This window comes from Orcinus orca, chromosome 1 (assembly GCF_937001465.1).
Source record: "Orcinus orca chromosome 1, mOrcOrc1.1, whole genome shotgun sequence".
In the NCBI taxonomy this organism is placed as follows: Eukaryota; Metazoa; Chordata; class Mammalia; order Artiodactyla; family Delphinidae; genus Orcinus; species Orcinus orca.
This window is the reverse complement of record NC_064559.1, coordinates 52,158,274-52,178,081: the sequence shown is the minus strand read 5'-3', so window position 1 is coordinate 52,178,081 and position 19,808 is coordinate 52,158,274. Positions and strand designations below refer to the sequence as shown.

Below are 19,808 nucleotides of genomic sequence, written 5' to 3'. Positions count from 1 at the left end.
ACCTGAATGGAATCATACAAATTCCTGAGCACTGACTTTTTTGCGCACTGTTATGTTAGAATTATCTAGATATAGTCCTCACATTGAGGTGAAGGACTGTTTTTTGTATTCTAGTCAAATTGACTATAATGCCCACATACCTGACAAAGCTACAGTTTAGTTTCACTAGAACGTTTTACAGAGTAATTGCCTCTGGTTAGTACTGCTGTACTCAAAGGAGGGGAAAAAAAAAAAGGTTGATATAGCTAAATTAAATTGTCATCTTCAGATATAGTTAACTGTTCACTTAGCCACTTCCAGAGACTTGGCTGGATTTCACTTATAAAAAATTTGACTATTATAAAGAAGTGAAATGTATAAGGTAAATTTTTTTTTGTTTTTTCCTAACTTTAATTAGAAAGAAGCCAAATTAGAGAATTGATTAAATAACTGAATTTGTCCTCTAATACATATGTTAAATATCTTTTTGTGTTTGGCATTGGTACTTATACATAGAGAATAATAACGTGCTAGTTTGGGCTTTTAATTATATGAAGTGATAAATAATGCATATGAAATGTTTAGAAATTAGAGCACAGTGGGCTGTGAAGGGAGCCCAACTGAGTGCCGAGGAAATGGACTGTATTCCTCATCTTTTCTAGTTTAAACTGTTAAGATTAAAGAAAATTATAAGAACAAAATAGAGTATAGAGACAAGTCCATGTTTATATTTAGTATCAATTTTAGGATAGAAAAGATAGGGCACAGAACTAAAAGCAATGAAGGAAAAAAAATTTTAATCATTTTCAAACAGTTAAAATACAAATTGCAAGAAAATATTGGCTATACATAAGCAATAGATAAGGGATTAAAATCTTTTATATGAACACAGCACCATCTATGTAGTGTTCTTGCCAAAAATTTAACCTGAATTTAATCATGAAGAAACAATTAAATCCACATTGTGGAACATTCCTATAAGACAACTGGCTTGGATTCTTAAGACCAAAATTTGGTAGATGGAATAGGGTAGGGGGACAGAAGGACTGTTCTAGATTAAGAGAAACTAAAGGATCTTGACAGCTAAATGCAATGTATGTACCTTGGTTTAATCTTGGAGGAAGTCTTTTTAAGCTATAAAGCTCATAATTAGGACAATCAAAGAAATTGTAATATGGACTTTATATGATTGTGACTGTTAAATTTCTTGAATATGTTACATTGTGGTTATATAGTAATATATTCTTAGGAGATACATGTTGAAATATTTAGAGTCCAATGTTATGTGTGCAGCTTACATTTAAATGTTCAAAGAGATCAAGCAAATGGAAAATGTAGATATATGGGTAATCATTGTAGCATTGTTTCAACTTCTCTGTAGTCTGAACCTTTTCAAAATTAAAAGCTGGAGGAGGAAAAAGAGTCACTAATGAAAGTATACCTGTTCATATATATATAAATAAATGCGGGAGGAGGAAATCTGGAAGCCTACACCTCTATGTTTTATTGCTCTCTAAAGTATGAATGTTTTTGCCTGTGAGGAGCAGAGCAGACTTGGGAAGAGAGAATAACTGGGAAGAAAGGAGGGGGACTATGGTTTTATTATGTCTATATTTTTGAATGTTTTAAGGTGAAAACATTCACTGTAAAATTATTTTTAATTGAAGTGTATTCATTTAAAAAAATTTTTTGCAGATATGTTTGAGCCTATCTCTGCATAGTAATGAGTGAATAAATACTGTTTGATAAGTTAAATTTTAAAAACCAAGGCTACACCTGAAAAAGAAATCTGTAACCTATATAAAGACCTTCCACAACTCAGTAAGAATAAAACAACAGTAGAAAAATGGAATAGGGAGATAAAGAAGGTGAAATATAAATGGTTAATAAACATGAAAAGGTGATGAACCTCACTAGGTATCAAAAACACAGATTAAAGAAGATGCCCATTTTTTTGGCCATTAGGCAGATATTTTAATGATTGATAATATAACACTAGCCAGGATGTAGGGAAACATAGACAGTTGGTGGAAATTTAAATTGGTATTGTTTTTGTGGTGGACAATTCTAGTCAGTATATAACTTAATAACCAGCGATTCTTTATCTGAAAGTCTGTCCTATGGAAATCCTTGAACAAGTGCACAGATATCTATAGAAGAATATTCCTGGAATATTTATAGTATCAGAAATCTGCAAACACTGAAAATACTTATTATTAAGGAAATACTGATAGGTAAAAACCACAAGTCAGAGTAAGTATACCCCCATTTGTATATAAAAACCAACAGCAACAGAAAAGTCAGTCTTTGGTGTAATGCATAGAGAAAGGTCCAGATGGCTACTACACCCCAAAGGATGATGAATTCTGGGGAGTGGGATGAGATTCAGCTGGTGGTTGAGGGCATTTGTACTCTATGTAAAGGGGCTTATACTGTTTGAATTACTTTTTTTTTAATTGAAAAAAGAAGCAATTGATGCAGATGTTTTGGGGGCTAGGAGAAGAATATTAGAAAATCATGCTATCTGCTTTGACATAAATTATTAGCTGTGAAATCAGCTGTTCTGTAGTATTGCCAATTTGATTCTCCATAGTATTAAAACTTCCTAATCCCTTTGGCTTTCATTTTTGTAGTACCCATGTTGTTACAAATAATGTGATGTGTTCCTTCTTTTCCCCATTTCTTTAAAATGTGAAACATATACATGCAAAGATATATAGTATACATGTACATTTTAAAGAATAATAAATAAAATGAACACCTCTATAACTCCACGCAGCATAAGAAGACAGAGCATTACCAGAACCGTCCAAGACTTCCCAGATAGCATCCTCTTCCTTCCTTATCAGCCACACCCACAGCCTATCACTGTCCTAAATTTCATGTTCATCACTGCCTTGTTTTTGTTCAGGATTTTACTATATATGTTTCCTTAACACATTGTCTCATTTTTGAACTGTACCTGAATGGATTCACATATATAGTTTTAAGCACTCCATTTTTTGCTTAATATATTGTTGATGAGATTCATCACTGTTGATGCATATAGCTGTCCTTTATTCCTTTTCACACTTGAATAGTCTTCCACGTTATGAATCTGCCATAATTTTTTCATCATTCTACTGATGGATATTTGGATGCTTTCCAGGTTATTGCTGTATCTAACAAAGCTACTATGACTATTTTTGTGCATATGTTCTCTAGATTATATACCAAGGAAGGCAAACGTTCAACTTTACAAGAAAATGCCAACTTGATTTACGTACTCACCAACAGCATAATGAGGTTTTTCATTGTTCCACACCCTCACCATACTTGTTGTCAGGCTTTTTAATTTTGGCTAACCTAGTAAATATGAAATAGTACCTTGTGATTTTAATGTACACACCGCAGATTATTAATGAGTTTGAAGTTTTTTTCATGTTGTTGGTCATTCATGTTTCTTCTCTAAAATGCCTGGATAAATCTTTTGCTTATTGGATAGCGTGTTTTCTTACTAATTGGTAAAGGTTCCTTATATACTCTGGATACTAATCTATTAGCAGTTATGTGTTACTAATATCGTCTTCCAATTTGTTTGATTTGTTTTTTTTTTACTCTCTTTGTGATGTTTTTAGTGAATAGTTCTTAATTTTAAAGTAATAAAATTTATCCTTTCCTTTATGCGTAACAGTTTCTGAGTCATGTTTTTAAAATAAAATACTTCTCTAACCGGAGATCATCAAGATATTCTCCTGTAATTTCTACTAATAGATTTAAAGTTTTGCAATTTGCTTTAAAATCATTGATCCACCTGGAGTCAGAGGGGTGTGTGTGTGAAATGTGTTATGAAATAGGCATTCATTTTATAGGCATGCACGGATGAGAAATTTTCCTGGCACCATCTATTGAACAGTCCATTCTTCCTTCACTGATCTGCAGAGCCCACTCTTATCGTTTGAGTTTGCATCTATGTGCACAGATTGCTTTCTAGACTTCCATCGCCCTGTCAGTCTGTCCTTGTCCCAGTAGCTCATGGTCTCAGTTACTGTAGATTTATAAGTCTTGTGTAGCAAGGCAAGTCCAGCCTAATTCTTCAGGAGTGTCTTGGCTATTTCTGATCCTTTGCTCTTACATGTAAGTTTTAGAATCAGCTTCTCAAGTTCCACATAAAACCCTACTGGAATTTTTATTGAAATGACACTGAATCTGTAGACCAATTTAGGGAGAATTGGCATCTTTACAACATTGAACCTTTTTCTTCATCTCATGGTTTTTCTCTGTTGATTTAGGTCTTCTTGAAAGTCTTTTAACTGTTACACTTTCCTGTATGTCTTTTATTACATATATTACTAGGTACCTTTCCTATAAGTGACTTTTATAATTCTAGTGTATAAAATTGCAGTTGACTTTTTTTTTTTTTTTTTGCGGTACGCGGGCCTCTCACTGTTGCGGCCTCTCCCGTTGCGGAGCACAGACTCCGGACGTGCAGGCTCAGCAGCCATGGCTCACGGGCCCAGCCACTCCGCGGCATGTGGGATCTTCCCGGACCGGGGCACGAACCCGTGTCCCCTGCATCAGCAGGCAGACTCTCAACCACTGCACCACCAGGGAAGCCCGCAGTTGACTTTTATATTGATCTTTTCAAAGCATCCTTGCTGATCTTTCTTATTAACTTGGTGGATTTTCTGTGTAGATAATATCATCTGTGAGTAATGGCAGTTTTATTTCTTCCTCACCCTTATACCTTTTATTTCTTTCCTGTTATCTTAGTGTGCTGACTAGGTCTTCCAATTCAGTGTTGGATGGAAGTAGCAATGGTGGGCATCCTTGTCTTAAAACTGATTTTGAAGTGTTTTTAGCATTTTACCCTTGAGCATGCGTTGCAGGGTTTTGGTTTGGGTTTTGTTTTGTTTTGTTTTTTTCTTTCCTGCTTTGTTTTGTTCGGGTTTTGTGGGGGGTTTGTTGTTTGTTTGTTTGGTAGGTACCCCTTATTGAATTAGGAAATTCTGTTCCATTCCAAGTCACACAGATATGCATTATATTTTAGCAAATGGTTTTATTTTACATCGACTGAGTTGATCATACTTTTTTCTTTTAATGTTAATATGGTGATTTATTTTAATAATTTATCTAAAGTTGAACTAAGCTTGCTTTCATGAAATAAACCGAACTTAGTTGCAGTCATTGGTTTCTAACGTTAAGTCACCCTCATATTCCTGGGATAAATCCAGTTTGGCCATCATGTACCAGCTTTTTTATACACTGCTAGATTCAGTTTGCCAATATTTTATTTAACATTTTTTCATTTATGTTCATGAGTAGGATTAACTTAAATTTCTTGCTTTTATAACAGCCCTTTTTTTTCCATTACTAAAGTGTAACTTTATAAAATAAAGAATAACTAGACAAGTAACAAGCATGCTAAGAATACCTTCTTTTTGAGAAATACAGGCAAGAATATATTATTAAGAATTTTGATGGCGGTGCTGATTCATTAAATCATCAGGTTATCAGGTTTAAGATAACACCCCTATTACATTGGTACACCTTAAACTTATACAATGTTATATGTCAGTTATATTCAGTAAAGGATGTGTGTGTGGAGATAACACCTCTATTAAAATGGAAGTGTGTTTCCTATAACGAAGGGGTGAGGTGTAGCACAGTAACAAAAAAAAAACAATACAGAAAAATTTACCAGATCTACTAACAGATCATGGTCTTTGGGAGTGGACGCTAGGACAGTTAACTTTTGATGAAGAGTTGAAGCTGGGAAAGATCTGGAAAGTATAAGAGACTATCTGAAGAGGGCATGCCTACATGGAATTTAGTTGTAAGAGACCGGGAGCAGACCTGACCAGCATGAAATCTCGTCTCTCTCTAGGAGAAACTGAAAATATGCTCTCTAACAGTTAATTTTTACATAGAATAAGCCATAAATTTTGTTTCCATTAATTATTTTTTTTATCTCTCAGTTCAAATCAACATCAAATAAGAACGTGTCTGTAGTAGGATGGATGGTGATGATGGCTGATGACCCGGAACATCCAGATCTCTTCTTGCTGACTGACTCTGAGAAAGGTGAATCATTAAAATAACTAGGTCTTAAGGTATTGCATGTACACAACTTTCGATAAGCCAAAATTTATCAATAGTTTAACTGGAATACACGACTAGGGGCATTGTTTGTGTAGTTCAATCTCTTGGGAAATATTTGTGTCACATAATGTAATGTATACTAATGATAGCAATATTTTTAGATATCAATATCTATTAATTGCTTATTTAATAAGCTTATTAAATAAGCTTATTTTCTTTCCTACATGGGCATAAGCTTGAAATTAAAAACCCAAATAATCCCTAGAGAGCTAATAACCAGAAAAGGAAGGAGGGAATTCGAGAATCTATAGACCACTGTTAACTTTAAAATCTCAGATTTACAATATGCAGTACCCCTTCGTTTATATTCTGAGATCAATTGTTATTCTTAAGCTCTGAATGTGGCAGAAGTTTTCCTTTAAATGATTTTTATTCCATTACTTTTAATTAAATTAATTGGTAATTTGACTCAAACCACTTTCCAAATAAGTATAATTTTAATTATAATACTTAGCTTACAATGTATAGAGACATTTATGAGTGAAAGTGTTGGCTATTGACCATAGGAGTTTTAAAAACTTTAAAACTTTAAACTTTAAAAGTGGATGAGAGAGGTTGGAGGGTGGGCTGTGTAGTAGAATCAGATCATACCTTCTCACCCTGCCTGTGCCAGTTGTGGAGACCTCAGTGGTCATCAGAACAGATCCTCATGTGGTTGCAGCTCTTCCTTCGTAAAATCTGCCAGCTGTTGATAAGCACCACAAAGGAAGCCAGAAAGAAAATTCTTCCATATCTGCCCAGAATCTTCCACTTCAGCAGCTCACTACTACTAAAATGAAGTTATATTACCATTTACTGACTGTAAAATTATACTCTGACTTCTGTTTATTTAGAATGCATATCCACAGATATTCGGCTTTTAGGATATTGTGGTACTTTAAGTAAAAATTTAAGAAGATATGCAGAAAAAGTTAGTGCAGAAAAAAATAATAGCAAAATGTTATGTTTTTAGATGAAATAGGTTGACTTACAGAGTAAGGAGCTCCTACTCAACATTCTGAATTCAAAGCCCCAGCCTCCACCCTGCCAATCCCAAAGGCCTTCATTATTTATAAAAGATCATTTTCATGGGGTTAAGTTAACAAATTATTTGTCTTCCATCAGTTCCTTAGTGTGTTTGACAGAACCGTTTCAGAGTACAAGGTTTTTATGAAGTCTGTACTGATGGTCTTTTTAAGGGAGGAGAGAGTAGGTAAATGGCAGCTGTGGCCAGCTGATCAGATACGTCTGCTATTTAGGTTGATCTAATGTTTGCATCTGTGTTTAACAAGCAAAACAGTGTTATTTTAGTAATTAAACATTTGGTGAAGAAAGCTGTTGCCTCTGAAAGTGAAAAAAAGTCTTTGAGAAAATCTCAAAGAAGAGCTGTATAACGCCTGCATATAGATGAGGCTCTTGAGCCATTGAATTCAGTTATAAAGGAAAGAGTAGCACTCAGTAAGAATTGGGAGATAAAAAGAACTCAGGTCAGTGAAAAAGGGGAATTAAGCTCAACTTAGGGCACCTATACTACATGAGTCCTTTCTTCTTTTCTCAGTTTATTACCTTAATACATATAAACATATAAAATATCCTTATTATGTGTCAGTTTTGAATTAGAGTCAACATAAGGTCTAAATACCTACAACACACATGAAACAAATGAATTTCTAATTTTCTAAAAGAGAAAAAGTTGCCTTCTCAGATTTTTCACATAAGCCCTCACTAGACCTAGAAATTTCTCTAATAATTTTGACAAATGTTAACTAAAAACTAAAAGCATAGGTTATATTGATGTTAGCTGATTAATCCTTAATCACATTAAATAGCTAATATTTAAGTGTTAAACATGTTAAAGCATTCTGGCCTATAAAAATTCAGTATTAGCATCTACTAATATTTAGATCATCTAAATAGTGCTGAGAAGTGATATCCTGCACTCTCATCCACTCATACAAATCTAGAGAAGCCAAACAATTATTATTTTTTTTTTTTTGGCTGCGTTGGGTCTTCGCTGCGTGCGGTCTTTCTCTAGTTGCGGTGAGCGGGGGCTACTCTTCGTTGCGGTGCGCAGGCTTCTCATTGCGGAGGCTTCTCTTGCTGCGGAGCACAGGCTCTAGGCACACGGGCTTCAGTAGTCGTGGCTCGTGGGCTCTAGAGTGCAGGCTCAGTAGTTGCGGCACATGGGCTTAGTTGCTCCGCGGCATGTGGGATCTTCCCAGACCAGGGATCGAACCCGTGTCTCCTGCATTGGCAGGTGGATTCTTAACCACTGCGCCACCAGGGAAGCCCCAAACAATTATTTTATTTAAATATACTTTAAAGAGCATTTAAGGAGGCAAAATACTTCTTTGCCAATTCATAAACAGCAAAACAGTGACTTTCTGCGTAAATGATAGCACGTGACTGTAGCACAGAGAACTCTTCGTTTTATATGTATTGGAAAATCAGGTGTTAGAGAAATAGAATTCTTAAACGGAGAACTGTCATCAATTTTTATTGTTTCCCTTTGTTTTTAATAATTTTAGGAAATTCATACAAATTTCAAGCTGGCAGTAGGATGAATGCAATGCTGTGGTTTAAGCACTTGAGTGCAGCCTGCCAAAGTAACAAACAACAGGTAAGCATCTCTCTTAACCCTCAAAATAGTCCATAAATTGCGAATATATTTAAAAGAGTTCCAAAGAGAAGTAAGTGGACTCATTTTTGGAGTGAAGTAGGGAAACTGTTCATATTCTATTTCTTGTTGACCACAGTCAGCAAGACATGAAGTCCACATTTTAGAGAGGAGATGGGTAATAAACAAGCGAACAAATAACAAAATTTCAAGTAGTAAAAACCGTATGAACAAAATAGAATTACATGATACGGAGTGATGGGAGTAGAGACAGACTTTAAATAAATAAGAGTGAACAGCAAAGATCTCCCTAAGGAGATGACAATGACATGAATGACAGGAAGGAAGGGCCATGTGAAGATAAGGGGGAACAAAGTTCTGGTGGAGGGAAGAGTAAGTGCACAAAGACCCTGAAGATGGAACAAGCTTCAGGTGTTCAAAACAGGGAACTGTAGCCCTTGTTGGGAGAATGTAGTGGGAGGCAAGGAGACTCTAGAGAGGTAAAAATATGATGGCACCTTAACAAAAATTATTCTGATTTGTCTTTACTTGTTCTATTGACAATTTTATGCGGGTTCCTGTGCTTGCAGTGAAACCCAAAACTATGTGGACTTTTTGTTTGTTTTTATTTTTACTGAAACAAAGATGGTCTAACTCAAAGGCTTTCAGCTACAAAGGGGAATGAGTCCATAGTGGTGTTTACCCCAAACCCGGTTGCAGATTTAAAGTTGAACCATGAATTGGTAGGGCAGACATAAATAAACATAGACTTTTTTAGGCCAGTTTTCAGTTGAATATATTTGAAAATTTTATTGTCTTAAGGTACTGAAATACAGAAGTATATGGTAAGTGTTATCAATAGCTAATTTTGAATAATATAATACATTATACAAGTTTATAAAGGTTATAAATGTATTTTCCACTGTGTGCTATCAGGACCCAAGTTATTATCCCTTTTTTGATAAAGGAAGAAACTAAGGCTCGGAAATCCTAAATGACCTACACAGGGTCAAACAAGTAAAAAATCGTGGACCTGAGATGACACAAACTCTGTCTTCATCCTATAGATTCATTCTTCTTAAATATTGTTGGAATGGGCCTTGTTCTCTTACAATTTTTATTTCAAAAATATATGAAAGACTAATAGCAATATTTGGTACCATTCTTAACAATGTCCCTTAAGGACATGAAATACCATAGAGCAAAAATTACTTTCTTGCCCCTGTCAAGTTAGTGTCTGGGACAGAATGAAGGAAACAAACCTTCTTTTGCCTAAACCAAGTTTTTCAGGATTCAGCTCCATGCCGTACATTTTCTTTAAATGTAGCTTAAAGTACTGTATCATTTCTTTTCAATCTCAAGTTTCAAGATTAATCTAGACAGGGTATGCGTACCAGCATAGAGGTTCAATTTCTTTTTATTATATTAGTGGACTTTGCTACTGAATAAGCCAACCAGATGTGTATAAATGGGGTTTTTTTAATTTGTTTGTTCCTATACTTGGAAGAATCAGAGAAGTAGCAAATTTATAAATAGAAGCTGTGAAATTTGAAAACTTTTAGTAGAAGACTCTAACTCAGGTACAACACCTTAAACCATAGTCAGGCAACTTAGGAGGAAATGAAAGTGTTACTTTATTAAAATATTGGTTTTCTTAGAACCAGACCCTGAGAATTTATACTTTAATTTAAGCACTCTTGGATTTGTACTGTTGTATTTATAGTTCAGTTATGATTATATTGTCAAATAATTTTTCATTCAGAAGCTGACACACATAAGAGATTAATTTTTTTTTTTTTTTTTAGTATCCCAGGTTTTCAGAAAAAGGTTGCTAAAGTGTGGGAACTGTTAAGCTCTTTTAAAGGACAGAGTAATGACCACTGATGCATGAATTTCTCTACCAGCACAACTTTGGAAAACTGGTAGTAAAAGTTAAGAGCATTTTTTTTTAGCATGGTGAAGCCCTCTTTAGTCCTTGACTAGAGGGTTCATTAATTTTTAAAAACAAAATATATTCATATTTCTAAGAATTATTGTTGAATTTCAGACTTAAAAGAAATCAAATTAAATTTGATCCAGTCTATAAGCAGCAAACTGTTATATAACCTATAGATTTTTCAGAGTCACAAAGTTTCAGGTAAGAGTTTATCTAGCAATGAGTTTTATTCTTTTATACTCATTTTCATGATGATTTCACAAAGAAATTCTTAGTAATGTTTGTTATAAAATTATCTGTGCTGCATTTTAAAATTTGCATGTAGGAATTCATTGTAATACATATAATGAAAAAATAAATGATGACAAGCATTTTGTGTGGAATCTCACACTACTACGGCCATACTTACTCTTTCCTCATTCATTTATTCACTCAGCAAACATCTCCTGAGCTCCCCTGTGTTAGACAAGAAAGATACTGTCTCTGCCCTTTTTCCCACCCGGATTTCAATTTATTGGAAAAAGTATTAACTCATCTCAGTGACTTCCTCTCAAAAATGTTCTAGTGTATTTTATTCATTATTCATAAACAATTACAGTACCTTCTATCAAATTCCTTTTTTAAAAAGATATTTAGGTCAGAAAGATTTTAATATTTGGGCTTACTTAGAATGACAAGGAAATATAAGAAATAGTACTTTGAAAAACACCTTTTAAATACTGTCAGTTTGTAATGCTTATATTTTTTAGGTTCCTACAAACTTGATGACTTTTGAGTAAAAGCCTGATAAAAAACAAGGTGAACTGTTATCTTAAGTGAAAGCAAGGACCTGATGAAAGAGCGCCAGCTATAAACCAATCCTGTGCCAGGAAGAGCCCAGAGGTTCCATCTCAGCCTCTGGAGTTCTGAACCAAAAAAGCACTAATTTCAGGGAATGAAGTGAGATATTCCCAGAGAACAAATTGGAGTTGCAAAACAAACTGCCATGGACCATGCTTCTTATCTCTGAACTGACCTGTGGAAACCACTGCCTTAAAAGAATGAAAGGAAAACCAACATGAAACACCAAATAGTGTGTGTGAATCTTCTGGCGGTGCTGTGCTTGGAATAGATCGTAGCTAATTTGCATTTCTTTTAACTTTGTACTAATTTTGGAGGGGAGAATCGCCTTTTTTTAGATACACTTTAAAAAGAAAAACATATTTCTTATGGGTTACATTAGGAGCTGGGTTTAAAGTGAGGTGTAAAGCTACTCCAGCTTAGTAGGGTTCTACCAGCAGCCTAGCGGAAAGGTTTGCTTGAGCTTCCATTAGTCTGCAGCCTCACTCGCTTTTTCACAACAAGAGTGTAGGAATTAGAAATGTTAATAATGTGAGTTGTTGGAGTTTGTTTGGGATTTGGGGGGGGGGGGGTTGTTTTGGATGAGGGGAGATTTTTAAAAACACTAAACTTCTGAAATTTAGTACTCTTTGGGGTACATTATTTCCTGCAGGAGGTATAAAGGCTGAGTGTTCATATGCCAGACACTTTTTTCAAGTGGGCTCCAGAAAACATGGTTGTTTTTAGCTGGGTTTAAAGCTTGGCCTTCTATATGAGTTCATTGTTGGACCACAGATCTGCTTAGTAGAGAACTGTAATCCCTACCTAAACTTTTCTAAGAAGATTTTACAATAACTACATTTTTCAAGTGAATTGGATTACCCCTTCTATCACTCACAGGTGATTTTTATCATCAAGGGTGATGTATTGATATTTTATCAGGATAGTTTCCTTTACAGTGTTTCATGTGCACAATGCCAGTTATTTTTTTTGTTATTCATTTTCATTATTTTTGATCAATATGAGATTCAGGATCACATTTGTTTAAAAGAGAGTCGACGTATGTACGTATGCATGTATGTATTTTATTATAAGGCATACAAAATAATTTTCAAAGGGAAAAAGGTGAAAGACTGAGATGCTGGGAATTTTAAGTATCAAAACTTTTCCTTCCTACTTAAGCTTCCTTTATTACAAACATTTTTCTCAAAACTTACTATAGGTCCTTACAATGAAACCATATTTTGTCAGTAGTTGATCAAGCAGTTTTGTGAGAGCTCTTTAATGCAATAATGCATTTAACTTTTGAAATAAATGTTAAGTTACAAAAAATGTTTGCAGGTGAAATGCCTTAGAGTTTTAACAAAAAACTGGCACTTGAAAAAAGGCTGTGTGTTGGATGTTACAAACTCATGAGGCATCATGGATTTTGGCTGTGGCCCAGAGTAAGAAGTGCTTTTTGACTGGTAACTTCTGATAGACTTCTATTACTTTGGGCCTCACATAAAATTTTTCAGATTGTATTCTTGGAGAATTTTATGCTTTTTTTTAATCATAAGTATTTCATCCTTGAATCCATGAAACTTAAATAGAAAATATTGCTTATTAGAATAATTAGCTAAAAAATCTCTCCATTGGAAAGTAGAAGAGCTTTCCCTGAGTGCTTAGTTTTTAAATTTAGTGTTCTGTTTGGAAAGGATATTAAGAGTTCAAATATCTTTCTCATATAGCACAGTTAGTAATACCATTACTTCTGGTTTTGTGAAAAGTGACATGAGCTGGAAGAGGGCAAAATGTGGCCTATGCTAGTGATTTTATCTCCCAGCATAGCCCACACTGGGCGCTGAGAAGAGGCCCTCTGCATAACCAGCATAGCAGTATTACTCTGTAGACCTTGCACATCTGACTTTTGTTTTAATTTTCTTGTTTATTTCTCTTCAGAAATAAGTGTTTTTAACAGTGTATGTGCTTTTTAAAAAACACTGTGGATGAAAACCCTGTGGATTTTTTATTATGTTTTCTGTTTGTCATAAATAAGCTAAAGTAGATAAGTTTCTGTGGAGATATGCACCTGGAAGTCAGAGCCTGACAGCCCACAGTTTTGCCAAAGAGAGAGCTCCACTGGAAGATGTGTTTGATATTTTCAGCGCTAAACATGAGGCTGCTTGTGCAGCGTGAGAACAGTGTTCAGGTTTGGTGACTAAGTCCATATATAGATTTGTGGCCTCTGACTGACTGAAACTGAACCGTGCAGCGGACGTCACCATTATTTTTGTCTTCAAATTTGTCCATTCAAAAGATTGCTCATTGCTTTTTAAGGTGAATTTAGCATTTGAAGCAAAGATCAGTGAAGGAAGTGAATTAAAATAGTGTAGGTGAATTTTTTATCTGTAATTCACCAAATGAGACCTAATAATAATTCAAGGAAAAATAAATGTTACCAAAATATATTAAATATTTAGGCAGTGTATTAGTGGGAAGGTGAAATTTTTCTCCTCTTGTAAGGCCTACCCTTAATAAATTTGTAAAGTAGCGACTCAAAAGCTTGAAATTTCCACCAATATTAAGCTCATTTGTTTCTCTCCAAGTCAAGAAGACCTCATTGGAAATTCCATTATAATTTAAGCTACTTTTTGGTAAACATAATGATTGGTATATTATCCAGCCTGGTGTAATAGTATAATACCACCCAAAATACAGTTTGAGGCACATCTTATTTAACTGTTTGTTTGAACATGGAAGCTTATTTTTCATGCAGAAGTAACATAACAGTTTTTAAAATACAACTATAAAAATAACTGCTGACCTCGAAGAGCACTGTTTTTGGTCTCATGCTCCCTCTTTGAGTTCTGCTTATTTTTTTCAGAGGCTTTATTTTTACCATACCTCCAAACTGTAAGAATTAAAAGAACCAATCAAACACACCTTCCTATTACATTTTCTTCACTGTGTAGATATTATTTGCGTAAACATTGCAAAAAGGGATCCAAGCAATTTGAGTTTGAGTATTTTTTACTCCCCAGGCATGTACTTCAATGACAAATGTTTTCCTGTGTGGAAAATGCCATATGACTATTGCACTACTTTCTGTATGGACTGTCTTGGTATTGTGTCTTTTTGTATGTCAAGAACTAGGGTGTTTGTAGCTGCAAAGTTTCTGTAAGTGGCTTTATTCCTCTTCTAGAAGATTTATAAAGGAGCCCAAGGTGCACTGTTATAGAAGGAAAAAATGTTTACGGTCTCTAGTGTATACACCTTATGTATTAGTTGAAACCAGGGCCCTCCAAGAGCAGCCCGGCCTATTGCTCTCTTAGGATTACTAGAATTTACCTGGCCAAATGATTTGAGCGGAAGTCTTTTTTCTTTTTTCTTTTTTCTTTTTTAAGGTTAAATCTGTAAGTTAAATATGCCTTTACTACTGAAGACAAAACTATAGGACATCATATTAATTAGAAATCGACAATAATAGTAGATTTAATCCATTAACTTTTTAGAAGAATGTATCCACTATTGATTTCCTTCCTGTTTTTTTGAGGCACATTCCTTTACAACGAGTTTTTAAACCACCATATTATCTTCTTCTGCAAACAAGGGGTACCAGCGTTGCTTAACAGAAGATAATCATCAATTTTAAAAAATTCTCTGCTTCAAAGGCTTTTGAAATAATTGGATCCCTTTTTGAAAATGAAGATGAATTTTTACTGTGTCCCCGTGGAACAGTAGTACAGCTGTTGCATGAATAGGTGATACAAAGCAAGTGGTGAGGTTTGTCTGACTTCTTCAGTGATCTTTTAGGGTTTGCTTTTATTTTCTCTCTCTCTCTCTCTCTCTCTCTCTCTCTCTCTTCTTTTATATTTCTTTCAAACATAGTAAATTTATAATTTTACAGCCAGAGTAGTATTCTGTTTTTTTCTAACAAACATTGTTATTTAATCACATTGGTGATAATTATTTTCTGTGTGAAGTCAACCTTTTCAAAATGATTTAAGTATTTCTGGTTTTGCTTCCTTAAAAATGGCTTGTGTCTAAAGTAATTACTTTTCTCTTGTTAGAGGATTCCAATGAAAGACATCTGTGCATGCAAACTTTTAAGCTTTTGGAAAGCAATTTCATTACACTGGTATCTCAAGTATGTAGTGTGGGGAAGATTTGGTCAGTGCCTTATCAATTTGAAGACCAACTTTAGGGCATCGAGTATGACAATAATCACTTGCCCTGTTACTCCTCTTATTTCAGGAGTGTGTGCTATCCCTCTCTCCACCAGCTTACTCTTTCTCACAGCAGGTCTAAGAAAATGTGTGCAGATCACTCTAGGTAATTGTTGCATTCCACCTTGGCTTTGAGTCTTTTCAGACAAGCTCCGTCCCTGCTCCTCTCCTTCCAGGGTAGAAGATTAAAATTAAACCCACCAAATCAGCCTTTAGATGAGCACTCCTGAGAACAACTTTGAAGAGCATCCATCCAGCTGAGTTTATTTTTATTTTGTGTTGTTGAAATTGTTGTTTTGAACATAGATTTAATTATGTCCTTTCAGAAAATCCTTAAAAGAATGCAGTACAGCCAGAAAGATCTGTTTGGGTTTTGTTAAAGCTACTGAAATCCCGAAATGAGAGTCCCTTTTCCCAGAAGTGAGATTTAGTTCAGTACATTCTTATATTTAAATAAGACTCAGACCAAACAAGCAGTCACTTAACCTACCAGTTATTGTTTACTTGAAAATACTATGTCAGGAAAGTGAAAACAGCTCCAAAATATAAATTAAAGAGAAGTTAAGAGAGTAAGCCAATTCTCAGTAAAAGCAAAGCCTGGAAACATTTTGCTTCTCCGAGATTATTGCAAGATCTGGAGCTACTCTTGTTCAACTGAGTCAAGATGCTATTTTCACATTTTTTAAAGGGCTAGTATGTTCTAGAATAGGCAAGTAAATTTAGTGTTTAAAGCCAAATGAAGGGTTAACTCGTCCTTAGGGGTTGTTAGTAGAAATTAAAGTTTGATTCTAGTCATTTGGACTGCAAAGTGGTGATGGGATTAAAGGAATACATAATTAGAATGTTTTGGGATTGAACTTTTTTTCAAAATAGACAAGTAGAAAATTTCGTACTTAGCTGTGCTTTAGATATGAGGTAACAAATATTAATTTTCCCATGAAGATACCACTTATTAGAACTATTCACAGATATAGTCCAGTAATTATTGACTTACTAGGTCTGACAGAGTAGCTGATAATAAGTCACCAGACACTCAAAAGAGTTTCTATACCTTGATTATTGACAAATCCATTGTTTTACAGCCGACTGAAGTATGTTATATGTGGGGAGGGGGTGGGGAACTCGTTCACAGTGTAATCTAAAGGAGATAAAAGCATCTGTGGGGATGAATATCCAATGATGATAATATACAGGAAAACACAAGCCATTTTTATTCTCCTTCATCCCGGTTAACTTGAGGTACAAAGATGAAGTACTCATTTGCACTATGACCTCCTGGAGTGACGTGCAGCTTGGTTCCTCTCTCACTTTTTGTTTCTGTTTAATATGCAAATGTGAGTGTGAGATCTTCAGTGTGTTTGCATAATCTAACTTAAAATGAATTTAAGTACAGTTTTCTGAAATATTTCTATTGGAATAAATTACTTAAAAATATAGATTGTGTGGGGATAGTTTGTTTCCATATTTACATTTTTATCATTAACTTTTAAATAAATGCTCTAAGTTGATTTTTTTCCTCTTTCTAAAATAGTTGACAAGGATTTTGTTGGTATGGGGAAGCTTCTATCTGGGTAAACTTCAGTTGCTCTTCTTTATCCCAGAACAAGGATGTGCCCTGGCATGCTGACAGATGGGGCCTTGGGGAAAAGAGGTCAAGGGTATAATATTTCCAACCGTATCTCCCCACTCCAAGTATGTGATATAATATGACCAGTCCCCATAGAGGCCCTCTTTGCTAGTACTGTATTTCATAGATTCCAAAAAATGACACTTTCACTTCTCACCATTTCTGAAAATAGAATCCGTCTTCCAGCCTAGGGAGCCTTAAATGGGAAGAAGTACAGAAATACATGTGTTGAGTCTCCTATAAGTCATCGGCTGGGGTGTTTGCTCTGCTCTAAGAATTCCACATGAGCTTGCCTCTTAAGAAGCTTGCGAAACCTCCAGACAGGACTGAATGCCCAGTGTTTGGGTAAACCATAACCCAATTTTCAACTGTTTTCTCACCTTTCTGATGCCTTTGAAATTTTTCCCTGTCCCTGCACTAGAACCAAAAGAGAGTGACAACTCTCTGATGGGGTCAGCCTGTCTTTACCTCACACAGCACCCCGTTCTCCATGTATGCATGCTAAGTTTCTGGGTTCCCTTTTCTGTTTCATTAGTTGTTTGTCCCTGAGCCAGTACCATATTGTCTTCATTACTGTATTAGCTGTGTAAGTCTTGATATCTGGTGAGATAATTGCATTGTTCTTCAAATTTGCCTTAGCTCTTCTTGACTCTTTCATCCTCTCTATGAATTTTAGAATCAGTGTGTCAAGTTCAGTGAAAATACTGTTGGTATTTTTATTGGAAGTGCTTTCAATTTATAGATTAATTTGAGAGTTAACAGTTTGAAAGATTTACTCATCTCATTTATGAACATGAAATGTCTCTCCATTTATTTAGAGTTTTTAGTGTCTGTTAATGTTTTACAATTTTCTCCCTACTGTTTTCATACATCTTTTATTAGTTTATTCCTAGGTAAACCAGTTTTTGTTTCTGCTGAATTACTAGTGTGTATGAATGCTATTGATTTTTTTTAATATTTATTTATTATCTGGTTTCTTGGGGTCTTAGTTGCAGCATGTGAGCTCCCTAGTTGCGGCTCACCAGCTCCCTAGTTGCGGCACGCAGGCTCCTTAGTTGTGGCATGCGAACTCTTAGTTGCGGCATGTATGTGAGATCTAGTTCCCTGGCCAGAGATGGAACCCACGCCCCCCCTGCATTGGGAGCGCAGAGTCTTATCCACTGCACCACCAGGGAAGTCCCAATGCTATGGATTTTTTTTTTTAATTTATATTTTATTTTTGGCTGCACTGGGTCTTCGTTGCTGCATGCAGACTTTTCTCTAGTTGAGGCGAGCAGGGGCTACTCTTTGTTGTAGTGCGCGGACTTCTCATTGCGGTGGCCTCTCATGTTGCGGAGCACGGGCTCTAGGCGTGTGGACTTCAGTAGTTGGGGCTCGCAGGCTCTAGAGCTCAGGCTCAGTAGTTATGGCGCACGGGCTTAGTTGCTCTGCAGCATGTGGGATCTTCCCAGACCAGGGCTCTAACCCATGTCCCCTGCATTGGCAGGCGGATTCCTAACCACTGCACCACCAGGGAAGCCCATGCTGTTGATTTTTATGTCAATACTTAACATCTGGCAACTTTATTGAAATCCCTTATCTAGTTCCAGTGGTTTGTCCAGTATGATTCCATTACCATATTGGCTGCAAATAAGGTGATAAGATTGGGAGAAAATATTTGGAGTTTATAAAACAAAGGATTCATATCAAGAATATACACGGATTTTTTTTTCTCTGTAATAAGAAAATTTATTCAATAGAGAAGTGTGCTAAAGGATATGAATAAACAGTTTATAGAAGGAAGCCTATGTGGCTGATCTATGGAAAGATGCTCAACCTCACTAATAGAGAAATTCAAAGTAAAATCACGGAAGAGCTGTCACATTATATTCATCAAACTGGTGAGGCCATGCCAAAGAGCATCTGGGCAGTATTAGGGAAATTGTGTATGTATACAGAGCATAAGAATTAAGAATTCCAGCACTGGATCACTTACTAGTTGCATGATCTTGAGCAGATGACTTAACCTTCTTTCTCAAGTTCCTCATCTGTAAAATGTACACAATGCAAAGGACACCTCATAGAGTTGTGAGACTCACCTTAGCTCATGTCTCTAAAGCCCCAAGAGCAGGACCAGCATTAGGAAGAGCTGTCAGTGTTATAGGGAGAGTTGTTGTCACTGTTGCTCCGTAGCCTGCCATTTCTGCTCATGGAGTCAGTTATAGGGAGTGGGATTAGAGGTGAAGGGGAAATTTTAAGTAAAACAAGGGAGAGGTCTTTGCATAGTGAAGTCATAGTGAACCAAGGAGCATCTTCTTGTAAACCAGTAAGCCAACTGAAGAAGTAAGCCAGGTATATTCATTATAGACAGACTGGCAGGTAGAGAAAAACATGAAGAAAAGCCACCTAAAAAGAGCCCTCATGGGCTTCCCTAGTGGCGCAGTGGTTGAGAGTCTGCCCGCTGATGCAGGGGACACGGGTTTGCGCCCCGGTCCGGGAAGATCCCACATGCCGCGGAGTGGC

At 35.7% G+C, this 19,808-nt stretch overlaps 1 protein-coding gene across 6 annotated transcripts in view; it reads left to right on the top strand.

Annotated features, from left to right (window-relative positions):
- Positions 1–17,113, top strand: part of RALGPS2 (Ral GEF with PH domain and SH3 binding motif 2) — a 314,686-nt gene extending 297,573 nt beyond the window's left edge. For all 6 annotated transcript variants that reach the window (XM_033428158.2, XM_049700970.1, XM_049700964.1 and 3 more), the window contains 3 exons: positions 5,937–6,042; positions 8,628–8,719; positions 11,402–17,113. In XM_033428158.2, coding sequence (XP_033284049.1) covers positions 5,937–6,042; positions 8,628–8,719; positions 11,402–11,431 — 228 coding nt within the window. In that variant the 3' untranslated portion in view covers positions 11,432–17,113. The remainder of the gene's footprint in view (positions 1–5,936; positions 6,043–8,627; positions 8,720–11,401) is intronic.
- Positions 17,114–19,808: the final 2,695 nt, after the last annotated feature.